The following is a 12,626-nucleotide window of genomic DNA, read 5'->3' on the forward strand; positions in this document are numbered from 1 at the left end:
TTCACCTTACCATTCCTCAGAATTTTCTCATCATCTGGCGCTATTGTCACGCATGGAGACTCGGTCTGCAGATATTACTAACATGGATGATAGTGACATAGAAATTGTTACAGCAAAAATTCTCTCCACTTGGGATTGGAAAGCACAAGAAAGGGAATTTGGAAGCAGTCAATCCACCTCACCCGAGTCATCATTTGACTCGATGTGCTCCTCACCAGGTACTTTTTCCTACGACAAATCAGGACGCAACCCGACCCTGTGCACTTCGCAGAAGCTGACCAAACCAAAAATGTCGACTAAGAGGCGAATGAAGGCGAGCGAGAGGGAGAAAATGCGAATGAGGAGTCTAGCAGAGGCTTTACACCAACTCCGCGACTACCTGCCTCCGGATTACAGTAAAAGAGGCCAGCCGCTGACCAAAATCCAAACTCTTAAATTTACCATTGAATACATCAAAGAACTTTCAAACATTCTGAACTGTGCGCAATGATGTGCTCAAAACTGGCAATTTTAGGAAATAGTACCTGCTGTAGGCCAGTGGTGTGATTGTAAACCATTGGCAAAAAGTTTGGTTCGGTTTGTTTGGTACCTATTTGCATGAGAGTGGTGATGCTGTCTCTAATAACTTAATTTCCATATTATTTTCATGCCCCATGTCTGTAAATATTTGTTATTATGTGGGCACTTGAAAAGTACTCTTTTGACATTTGCTTTCATAAGTGTCATTGTTTTCATGATGAATTAAATGTAGGCTATAATTTGGGCTTTGCATGTTATTGTATATCCATTTCTGTTGCCACACTTTCATTAGATAATTTCTGCGAGGTCCAATCTACAAATAAGCCATATTCTTAAGGCTTTTAGCCATACCCCAATTGAATTTGATTGTCCCTATGACTGGTTGCACTGGTTTAAATATTTTACTGGTTATGGGCTGATATGTTGTTGAGTTGGGTTTATGAAGGCTAATGCAATCAATTTCTGATAACACATATCAATAGGCTATTAAAAAACAAACATTAAACCTATTTATTTGACTACAGTGTCAAAGTTAAGGCCATCGCAATGATGAAGATCGACCAATCGCAGAGCAGTTTAATTTCCTGGGGGCGTGGCTCTCCTTTACAATGTATCCTTGACAAGGCAATCTGAGCCTTGGATGTATTCGGGTCGGCTGAAGTCGCCATTTCAAAGCGTAATAGGGACAGGGTGCACGGTACAACATTTTTTACGTTTCTATTTTTCTATGCAGATTATAATTTTTTTAAGTATTTAAAGAAAAAACAACAGTATTTTGTTTTTTTCTGGACCTTCCTCGCCTTACTACAACATAGAGGTTGGCAACAGTAAGTCATTCCTTCTGTATTATTTTACAGCAACATTAGGAACGCCCCTGAAAATGTAAAGCATTTTGGTACTTACTCATTCATACGAATGATCCGAAGTGTTTATATCATAACTAATACATTGTCTGCACATTAACTCATCTTCGATGCGAACCAAAACAGGCTAAGGGAAATTTCCCTCCTCATCTCCTCAAGCATTAACATTAGCTGTATATATATATATATATATATATATATATATATATATATTAGAAACGTGCTATTTGTATGGTCAACAGTTGGAAAATGATATTTGCATTTATTCCGGAGGGATTCCTTTATAACCCTAGGTAGACCATGTACGGCTTAAATCCTCATGATTTTAAAGTATAATATCTGCTGAATTGAACATTTTAATCGTTGCTCCATAATAAATAATTTGGACAGCAGTAAATGTCAAGCTCAGTGATCTGAGAAATATAACCTGCAAAGGAAAAGCACAATTTATGAAGACGTGTATTGTGAAGGAAAGAATCCTTAAATTTAAATTAATCTTCAATTTGGGTATAGTTCAAACCTCCAAGGAGCTTCAAATCTAAAGATAGAAAGTGTGTTCTTGCATAGATAATAGGCCTACCATCTTATGAAGCAGTAAATCCACAACCAAGTATATTATTCATTTGAATTCCAAAACATAATTGCATGGGCACTCCAATTTCCATGGTGTTTTCAGTTTGGTAAGTTTACCTTTATTGTGAGGAGAAATTCAGTCCTTAACAACACCTCAATATGGCTACTGCTGGTTTGGTTTTTGACATGGTAAAACAAGCAGAAAGAAACTGTCCTTATTTCCACAGAGCACTTCAGGCAGATTTTAAAATGCCACACCAATGGATAGGTCAAGTTCTTACCAGCATGTGTGTGTGTGTGGGGGGGGGGGCATTTGGTTCTCAAAGAAAATTCACCAGCTGTCAGCATGTAGATGTGGTGTGTCTGTGTTGTGTCTGTACGCCAGTCTTTCCTGTTCCCCCGTTATCCCCCACACTCAGCCCCACTCCCAGCCCCACTCCCGGCCCCACTCCTGGCCTTGCAATGATGCAGGTGCTACATTCTCCTATGGGCCCAGGCCTCTGCACTATTAATACTCTACGTTGTACAGCAGTATTCCTCAGCAGCTCTCCTCCATGCCACTCTGACTGCAAAACTCCCATGACACAGATTGGTTGAATCAGACGACCCCCCCCCCCCCCCTCCTTCTCTCCTTCTGAAGGTCCGTCTATCTGTCTGTTAGTGTAGGCATGCTTACCATCCCCAGCTACAGTATGTGACTGGAACTATTTATGAATCTCCTGTGAGCGTTTCATGTGTCAGCCAGTTATTAATTGTGATCATGTCATGTCAAGATTTGCTTTAACGGATCTTGAAGGATCTCTACTTGTGTGTGTGTGTGTGTGTGTGGGGGGGGATGTTCTTTATTGTATGTGTCTTTTTGAAGACCATGCACTGTTCAACAAGCCTTTTAATAACATCTGATGTTATAGGGACACCCTGTGTTCTAGTGTAGATTGTCAGCCACTAAATATTGTGGGACTGCAACTGTCTTTTGCCCGCTTGATTACCTTGTAGCTTCAGGACGGCTTGATTTATCTTCTCAACCATTTATTCATTTAGCCCCAGGAAATGAAATCTGTGTGATTTCCCCGTCTTCTGAAGGCTTTGTAAAAGTTATAGCTGAAATCAGTAGCACCTTATTAACAACACAGTACCACTCTCTTAAACATTGCTGTAAACACCCAACCTCATTAGCTGGACGTCTGGGTTTAACTGTCTGGTGTTGTTGAGTGAGAGGCCTTAGACTTTATTATATTCTAACCCTAACCCTTTACCTATTCAAATTTGCCCCTTATTCAAATGTGATGCAAGTGGTTTCCACCGTGAACAGATGGCAGATTAGATGACTGGCAGTAGGTAATGTCCCCACAGTGCTGGCTGATGCGCGATCAATTTCACACTCCCCATTAGGATCACCCAGGGTTGTATCAAGTAGGCCTTTTCAACTGTACACTTTATCCAGTGGCAGATCTAAGGGGTGGCAAGGGGTGGCAGCTGCCACCCCAATAAATAAAAACTGCCACCCCAATTATTATTATTTTTTAAATGCATTTAGCTTATGCTTCCAAAACGACTTCCAATAGAGAGCTTTACAAAAGTGCATAGGTCACTGATCATAACAACGAGATAGCCCCAAACATTGCGGGTAGCCAAAACATGAAGCGTACATTGTGAAAAATCTGTCCCAAAGGGAAGAACCACAAGAGCATGTAGTGAAAGTTACAATTAAACAACATGAACTTCTGTCTTCCTATGGAAAAATATTATTTGTACATTACAGAACATTTCAATAAATAATATTAATGTTTTATGATGATTTATGATCAATTATCAATGATGATTTATTAATGATTACTGTTTAATTTAAACTACAATGTTCTAGCCTAATCATTTACCATAGGGAGTACTGTACCCCCCTACTTTGGGTTTGATTCGCCTCTGGGAGGCCACCCAACAACTTCCTTCTGCCAACCCATTACCACCCCGAATGAAAATCTCTAGCTCTGTCCCTGACTTTATCCATGAGAGGAATTGTTGCTGGTTTGTCTGCATACTAATTTGATAAGAAAATGTGTAGGTCTACCCCTCAATTTTCTAGTTTGCTAGTCCCTACTGAAAGTCAAACCTTAATGTAACTAAAACATACATCCTACTGATCTCTTTAAAACTTTTAGTTTATAAATAAGGTTTACTTCTAATGATCATGTTGGTAGGCTGTGTGTCTGCGGACACCAGACCACAGCTTTTATGCATAGATCACTCACTGTTATGCCCTCCTGAGTCAGTGTCATGAGAATATCTATAGGAAAGATTTTGGGGCCACTAGCCACAAAATACTACAGTGTTCCACACTACCACAATCTTCTGTCCTTGAACGGATGTACCATGACGATATCATAACTCATCATGGACTGTAAGTCTCTACTGTCTCCTTACTGTCTTACGCTGAATGCCTTGTGTCATATGTATATAGAACTAAATGATGACCTATGACCTCGGTGCAACAGGAGCCAAACCTAACTGAGAAGTCCTACTATCAGTGAGCAAATGAGCCACTGGAATGTTTTATTGAAGGTCTTCGTTAAAGGCTAGTAATCTGACTCCACCACATGTGATGTCTGTTGCAGATGGAAGACACAGAACAGGTGACAGAAACCACACAAACCTCCCAAGATGCATCTGAGGAATCCATATCAGAGAGCAAAGCCAGGTCTGTCATGTGAGCATTTCTGGCCATCGTCTAACTTTGCATCCATCCATCACATCCATCCATATGATGTTTGTTTTTTTCGCTACCTCTACAGGGGTCGCGGGTTCAAAGGTCAAGGTCGAGTGGGTCGGATGGGCCGGGGCTTTCGTGGTGGGCGGGGCATGATGACGAAAGGCTTTGGTCCCCCTGGGCGTGGCAGAGGCCGAGGGCGGGACATGCTCATGAACGGATTTGGGCCTATGAGGTAACAGTACTGAATACAACAGTTGTACATGAGGTTAAAGGAGTATGATGTGTATGATCTGCACACAATATAAGAAATGTTTTGTCATGTGTTGGTCATTGAAAATCCAACAACAGTATATCAGTATTTTATTTTGGGTTCTCGCTGTAAAAGTAAACCATGTTCGAGGTTGGGAAAGAGACAGCGCTGAAGGAATCTGGGATTAGTTTGATATTTGTCAGGCGAGCTGTGCAGTTTGTATAAACATGATTGACAGGTATTCACATGGAATCTTCCTTCCACAAAGCCTATTCTTGTTTTTCTCCAATGGTTGGAATGACATGACAAATGACTCATTCTCCCATGATGCATTGCCTTTCGTGCAGGAGAGGGATAGGAAGGATGCGCCCATACCCAGACTTCAGGGGTAGACGTGGAGGAAGGGGTGGGCCTATGCACATGGGTCCTCCGCCTCCCCCACCCCCTCCCTTGCACCTCAGAGGGCCCTACCCGCCCATGCACAGGTGAAACACACCATATCTGTGATCTATAGGGTCACTGTGGAACTAGATTTAAACCACACTATGCCCCAAGTAATTAGTAGAATAGAATATAGATTGGACTTATAATGTTGAATGGCACCAATATCATGCAGGTAGTCTGGGTCTTTATCAATTCATCAGCTTTTATGTAGCTATCTTAACAACCATGGATATGTTCTCCATGGAGTTCCTTTTTGACACGATGTCCTGATATGATCTTGTCCCCTGTAGACATGGCCCCCCTCCCCCCCTGGGGCATCCAGGGTTCAGAGGGCGACCCCCTCACCTGCGTGGAAGGGGTATGCCCCACGGGCCCCCTCGACCCTTCCACCCCAGAGGCACCCGAGGGTAAGACGTTTACTAACACCACATACACAGAACATCCTCTCCTCTCTACAGCTCTAAAATAATATCCAGTTTCACTCCCTTCCATTTCCCCTGCCTTTCCCATTCAGTTCATTTTGAATCAAATTATTAAAAAAACATTAGGTAAAGACCTCCATTTAGGGCCAATAGATCATAAACCCTGCTCAAAATCAAGGGCACCTGTTCTAAATAGTGCATGAAACGGTTTAGGTGAACATACCAAAACTGAAATGACCTTTATATTAGCACAGTATGTGAAGGGGGAGACCCTCCAGTGCACTACACTCCAGAGTGTGCCTCCTAGTGGCAGAGCAAGAGAATCAAATATGTGATTTTATCCTTTTACACAGCTACCACAATGGACCAGCTTCTCCTCCGCAACACCCACCACCTGGTAGAGGCCAGAGGTGGCCAGGGGCCCCTGGTGGCCGACGCTTTTAACGCAGCCTGACCCCAAAATAAATAAACAAGTGACTTGTTTTGTAGCAAGGTGGGGTGTATAGCGGCGGCTACAGACATAGAAAAGTGTCATACAAAGCCTACCTTTTTAAACACAATGTGAAACACTTCCTTTAGCCAAATGCGTATTGATATTGTATAATGGCGGAGAATAGGTGAAACAGACTACAATAAGTGAGGACACTTAAAATGCCTCATACAGTGTAAAACCGTTGTTTATTGTAAATTCTGTTACTAGAAGTAAAAACACAAGTTTGTTTCTTAAAATTAAAATGTTAATGTTAACACATTGGAATGATTATTACCCAAGATGAAGGTGTCAACATTTCCGTTCTTTAGATGTCCTGTGGTTCTTGTGGTCACCCTGTGAGCCTTAAAAAGTATTTTCCGACCCTCAGTAGAGAGTTCTAGAAGTGTACCACAGTATGTGTCAGTGAGAGGGGAAAGACGTGAGAGAAAACAAATACAGGTGAAAAGATACCAGAGCACAAACAGCCCTCAAGCATCAGTGTACAGTAGCTGTAGTGGATGACTCCTTGGACCTCCCTTTCCTTCTGGACATAGTTTGGACATTACTGGACATAGTTTGGACATTACTGGACATAGTTTGGACATTACTGGACATAGTTTGGACATTACTGGACATAGTTTTGTATTACATGACTTCACAAATAGTACATTATCACCACAAACGCTGTGTAGACTCACCTACACATTTTGTAAGTGAGAAGATTATATTGGACATTCATGCATTCATGGCTCCTATACGTGCTACTTTATATCATTAATGTGCAGCTATTTTTAGTTAATACATATATTGCTGTTTGGAACATGCTTGTGTTCAGCAATCTACAGTATACTATGGAATGACAAAAATAAAATCTATGAATATAAATGGATACTATATTGAACAAATATATATATATATATTAGTATATCTCTATTATATTTGAAAGCAAATGACAAAAGTATTTGCTTAATTATACCATAAGATACTATTTCTTGTGTTTAGTTTTAAAGTGTTATTACCTTTATGTAACTGACATAACTTACAATTTGTGAATTTGTGAATGTGCTTTTTGAAAACCGTCAACAGTTTTGACGTAGTCGTGAGAGAAAGAAAAATAAAACTAAACCTAAACTGAACTGTATTCTTTTTACTGGTTATTCAAAGTCACATTCTGAGCATCGCCTCAGTGTCACCCTAAAGCAACCGTACAACTCATGTCATGTTGAATGAAGAGAACAACTTTGTTCAAAAATGTATTGGAAGAGAATACAGCTACACATAAATATTGCTGTTGTTGTCCTGATGCTTCCATGAAAGCTAAGCAAATGATCAAACACTGCACATCATTTATGAATGTTCTGTATCCATTATCTAGCTGAATTGCTGCACACATATACACTGGAGCACACATCACAATATTTGTTAAAAAGAAGTTGGAGGACCAAGGCCGTTAAGGGAATTTAAATCTGTCCTGTAGATATAAGATGGGTCGATAAAATATGTTATGATATTTTAGCTGTGCTGAGGGCTGAGGTTAACAGCAACCACAGTTTTGTATTGAACTACTCTGAGGACCACAGTTTGTAGCGTGTGTTCATTTCAAACAGGAAGTGTGCTGGAAATGTACTCCCGCCAAAATATACAAAACGTTCTCACAATCAGAATTAAGTGGTAGTCTGTTTAAAAGGAGGACATCATCATCCCCATATGAATTGTGATATAATATATTGCAATTTTTAGGAATTACAGCATGACTTAAGTACATATCCCAGGAACAGACAAATGGTTTATAGTGTCATGATAGTTCTCCAACCTATCCATAGGGTCTCTGTTTAATATTTTTGATAAACGATGCCTCTATTTATCCTCATTTGTTTTGATCTCTTTTGACTTTTTCCCCTAATCTTGTCCCAGTCTGTTGCAATGCATGCAGTTGCATGTAAAGGTGCGATACCTCCTACACACCCTCAGCAGGATAGGGTCGCCTGCATGACGTGAAATGAGAAATAGTTTTAGTTTTATTTTTAGAATACCTTTCATCATGAAAAATGCACTGATATGTCATGGTCCAAACCCTCCTAAAACGGATGATCAAGAACATGAAGAGAACATTGTTTTTTCCTCTGCATCATCCAGAACTAGATAACAACCAGAGGAAAAGTAGAGCACATCACGTATCCAATGACTCACAGACACACTTTATTTGGTACCCTTACGGCAAAAGACATCAATGGAGGCTCACGTCTAGTCCATTAGCAGCACACGCACACACACACACACGCACACACACATGCCACGTCACAGAAGCACACTGCAGGTGTTGCACCTTTTCCTCTCTGTCCATTTCCCCCATCAATAAATAAGTGCTTCTTTGCCTCCCCCCCTCCAGTCTCCTCCCCCTGCCCCAGCTGCTATCCTCTTACAATGATGATCACAGACTGACCTTCTTTGTGTCCTGAAGGATCCAGACCCAGCTTCTCTCTCCCTCTCCCCCCATCCCTCTGTCGTGATGTGCTGTGTCATACCCACTCTTTCTCCTCTAAGGTGAGACCCATCTTGTGCCCATCTCTCCCTCCCTCCATCCCCAACTCCCTACACCCCCCCCCCTCCCCCAATACCTGCAGATTGTCTTTTACAGGACAGATATGAAGAGAAAGCCCTGCCAGAGCGTAGGAGTCCATTGAGCCAGGTGAGACAGACCTGGAGAAACGAATGTTGGGATAGAAACTCTTTTGATATGTTCTTGTTACAGGGTTATATGTGTACAGTGAAAAAGTGGATCTGCATCGACGACTCATTCGTCTTCTATTCAATAATGATTAGAATCACATTGCATTAGATGTAGCCTACAAAATAATCTATGTAACACAGAATAATTGATCCTTTCACATCTTCCTTATGCAGCAGCAGTGGATATAATGATTCCCAAGAGAACACTATGTTGACAGCGATTGATGAGGCATTAATAATTACCACATGTAAAGTGCAGGGTGTATGTCTGGACTCAGTTTTCTTTTTTATTCGATGACAACCTATAAGATTAGTGTGTAAGTATTTCCTAGTCCATCATCTACTATACCCTCAGTTATGAGTTTGATAAGTGAAAAGGTAGAGTATTCTTGCCATTAAAGGTGACATCCGACCCATTACACTGCCTGAATTATCAGCGATTAAGATGATCCCAAAGATGTACTGTAGTCTGCTGCTCTGTGTGGAGAAGATGAGTCATTCTGGGTCTTTATATGATTAATGCCAAGTGTTCTTTTAGGTTTCATATATGACTCATCTTGATCCAAGGAGATGAGGGGAGGGGGGTGGGGGGGTGGCTTGAAATAGAACAGCTAGTACAGGGATAGAGTCCATATGTTGATGAGCACATGACTGGACTTCATTTGGGGAGGACAATGGACAGACAAGGGGGAATAGTTTTCGCCTCCTGCTTGTTCTCACAGCACCAGTCTGTTTGTACAGCATTATTCAATTAAATTATTTTTTCAATTACATTTCTTTTGTTTGCTGTGTTTTTTTCCTGTACCACAAACACACCGCAGACCATGTTGATAACTGTTGTTCTATTCACTCCCTTATGACACAGCACTGCATGTAATTAAAGCTTCATGCACCAAAACAAAACAGGATGCTAGAATGTCATAATTATATATATACACTTTATTAACAAACATTTTTTTTTTTACATAATTCAGTCTCACATCATACTTGAAAAACAATAAACCTATTCAAATAAGCTGCATGTTAGCAACCTCTGGTATGAAGTCAACAGCAGACAACTGAAAAAGTTGAGTAATTGTATATTTGACGGATGCGATCCTTGCAGCTTACATGTTATCTTGCTTGTTCACCAATGCTGTCACTAGGGGGAGTGCAGAGGTGTTTATAATTCTGATGTCCAAAACCAGAATGTATTAATATACATGTTTAGAACAATCACCTTCTGTTGATCTCTACAAGAAAGTTGGAGGTTTGATGACTATTGACTTCTAAGAGCATCCAGAGAATGAACAGCTACTCTGTTCACTCCATTCTTACTGGCTGGGCTTCTCTTCAGAGGTCAGGTCCTTCCACATTGGTTCCATGATGTGTTTAGGAATCTTTTCCATGGCGGTCTGAGGAGATGGAACAATGGACACGTTAAGAACTGTGTGCACAGTGGCCGAATGACTAAGCATAAACACCAAATATCAAAGCACAATCTAATTAACAAGGTAATCTAGAGCACTGAACTCATCTTAATGGCTCTCTGTAACATATGTCAATCATACCTTGGTTACTTCCATGGCCACGCCCTCTGGTAGATTCCTCTGGATGTACTCCAGATACACATCTGCTGTGCAGCCTGTCACATGACACAGCTAGGGGGGGGGGGGGGGGGGCAGGGAAGAACATAAACATGAACAACTGATGTCCCACCTCACCCCACTGTTCATCTACCCATTGACTCTTTCCCATAATCAGTGACAAAATACATTAAAGCTAAGTCTGGAGTTACAGGCTTATGGACCACAAGAGGATATCATGAAAACCGATGGGGTAGATTGCCTAAACGAACATCCTTGATTACTGTAGTCCTTCAACGGTGGGGAACAGAAATAGAATGAGTATAGAAAGAATCATAAGGTTATGAATTCCTCACCTCAATACACCGATAGTGTGTCCTCATCTCATATTGGACTCTGTGCTTCTTGAAGATGTGGACAGACTTGAGCAGTGTAAATTTTTCGATATTTTTGGGAGGCTCAAATCTGATGGCGAACAAGCATGATAAAGACAATTTGACTGAATATTACTAAGCTACATGTCAATCAATCCCACAAGTAAGTGAATAGAATTATGTTTTTAACATAATTACAATTCAATGAATTAAACTATAATATGAAGAGTTTTACCAGTAATGGATTGTAATCATGTTTTGAATAGGCCTACACCAATATTATCAGGTAGTATGAAGTAGGTTACGTAACATTCTGAACTTCTGAGCCTTTGTGACAACTCACACTTTGCCCAGAGTGATGCCCAGCTCTTTGGCTGCCAAAGAAACAAAAAACTCATAACTGTCCAGGACGGCCTTCTCATGGCCCTTCACCAGCACAGACACCTTCTGGAAAAGTACATCCGGCTCCTTTGTTTCTGTCACCTAAAATGAGAAACAGAACACCTGAGTAATTTGTTACCAAGATGTTTAGAAACAAATGTGTATGGGACATTAAATAAATACATTCCAGACCCATCACCTAAAATGAGAAACAAAACACCTGAGTAATGTGTTACCAAGATGTTTAGAAACAAATGTGTATGGGACATTAAATAAATACATTCCAGACCCGTATGTGTAATATGTGTAACCTATTCAAGAAAATGTATAAACACACCAAAGACGGGATTGATGCAGAGAGCCTTCCAGTGTGGATGCATGCGGTCGACGTCAAAGGAAGCCTGCTGTATGGGTAAACAGAACGCTGTCAAATTCAACCCTCTAACTAACACGTTTGAATAACATACCCATCACTAAAAACGCATCCATCGGTCCTGTCGTATTTGACTGCACTCAGCCATTCTGAATAAAGCTTGACTTCATCTATCAGTCATACTTCGGCTTCAACAGTTTGGGAAATTTGTGAGAATACTGAGGCTTTCAAGACTAATGATGAGCATGATTCCAGTATCCAAATTTGGTGTTTTTAATAAAGGTTAATCTACGAAAAAATATAGCCTACTTACCGAATAATTGTGCATTGTGTTTGCCCTCTGTAGGCATTTAAAGAGCGTGGTCCCTAAGAAAAAGATTTTTGGCAAGAGGTGTGAATGACAGCTCGAGAGCTAATCCATCTCTAGAATACATTGCTGGCTGTTGAGCTGCTTAGAAACGTGTACAATTCCTACTTAAACAATGCAGACTTATAATTTCAAGTTTGTTAAATACATAACGTACCGATTGTGAGATTCCAACGAATATCCTTGCTGCAGTGCGAATGTTTCGACCAACAGCCATGGGGGTAGCCATGATTCTTTTAAAGTGGCAGTGCACGAATTGAATCTCTAGAGACGATGTTATGCTGCCCCTCTTGTAAAGGATGATAACTACACATTTAGGTGTGACCACGAGACGTATTTTATGAACGATATATTATATTCATATATTTCAGTAAGTGATAGTACATCAAAAAAATACAAATACAAAGCGGCCGTTGAGAAATTGAGGAAATAATGCTCTGACTGATACTATGATAAGGGGAATTTGTGTTTAAGTAATTTTTGGTAGATTCAGAATGATTAGGAATCGTGACCTTAAATGGTACTTCTTTATGGTAAATCTTTCTCTCATCTGGGCTAGAATAAAGCGACAAAGCAGGGCAAATCATGT

The 12,626-nt window shown here is 40.6% G+C and overlaps 3 protein-coding genes across 6 annotated transcripts; 2 read left to right on the top strand and 1 right to left on the bottom strand.

Annotated features, from left to right (window-relative positions):
* Window positions 1-16: 16 nt before the first annotated feature.
* On the top strand, window positions 17-490 carry msgn1 (mesogenin 1). Its single transcript, XM_047022194.1, has one exon. It carries the CDS (start codon window positions 53-55, stop codon window positions 488-490), a length of 438 nt encoding a protein of 145 aa, XP_046878150.1. The 5' UTR covers window positions 17-52.
* Window positions 491-1,148: 658 nt separating this feature from the next.
* Window positions 1,149-9,696, top strand: si:ch211-51e12.7 (uncharacterized protein LOC336335 homolog). Of its 4 annotated transcripts, none has more exons than XM_047021610.1 (7): window positions 1,149-1,346; window positions 4,565-4,647; window positions 4,742-4,891; window positions 5,257-5,394; window positions 5,644-5,760; window positions 8,872-8,936; window positions 9,152-9,696. In XM_047021610.1, exons 2-6 carry the CDS (start codon window positions 4,565-4,567, stop codon window positions 8,894-8,896), a joined length of 513 nt encoding a protein of 170 aa, XP_046877566.1. In that variant the 5' UTR covers window positions 1,149-1,346; the 3' UTR covers window positions 8,897-8,936; window positions 9,152-9,696. The 4 variants fall into 4 exon arrangements, with proteins under 4 accessions (XP_046877566.1, XP_046877565.1, XP_046877564.1 ...); XM_047021609.1 differs by having other exon boundaries at window positions 9,155-9,696; XM_047021608.1 differs by having other exon boundaries at window positions 8,872-9,696.
* A 208-nt stretch (window positions 9,697-9,904) lies between these two features.
* Window positions 9,905-12,283, bottom strand: mrps10 (mitochondrial ribosomal protein S10). The gene is made up of 7 exons (XM_047021731.1): window positions 12,195-12,283; window positions 11,984-12,036; window positions 11,635-11,701; window positions 11,260-11,399; window positions 10,899-11,007; window positions 10,528-10,617; window positions 9,905-10,371 (listed from the first exon to the last, which is right to left on the bottom strand). The coding sequence occupies exons 1-7, from the start codon at window positions 12,264-12,266 to the stop codon at window positions 10,291-10,293; spliced, it is 612 nt and encodes a 203-aa protein (XP_046877687.1). The 5' UTR covers window positions 12,267-12,283; the 3' UTR covers window positions 9,905-10,290.
* Window positions 12,284-12,626: the final 343 nt, after the last annotated feature.

The sequence above is a fragment of the Hypomesus transpacificus genome, chromosome 6 (assembly GCF_021917145.1).
Source record: "Hypomesus transpacificus isolate Combined female chromosome 6, fHypTra1, whole genome shotgun sequence".
Taxonomy (NCBI): domain Eukaryota; kingdom Metazoa; phylum Chordata; class Actinopteri; order Osmeriformes; family Osmeridae; genus Hypomesus; species Hypomesus transpacificus.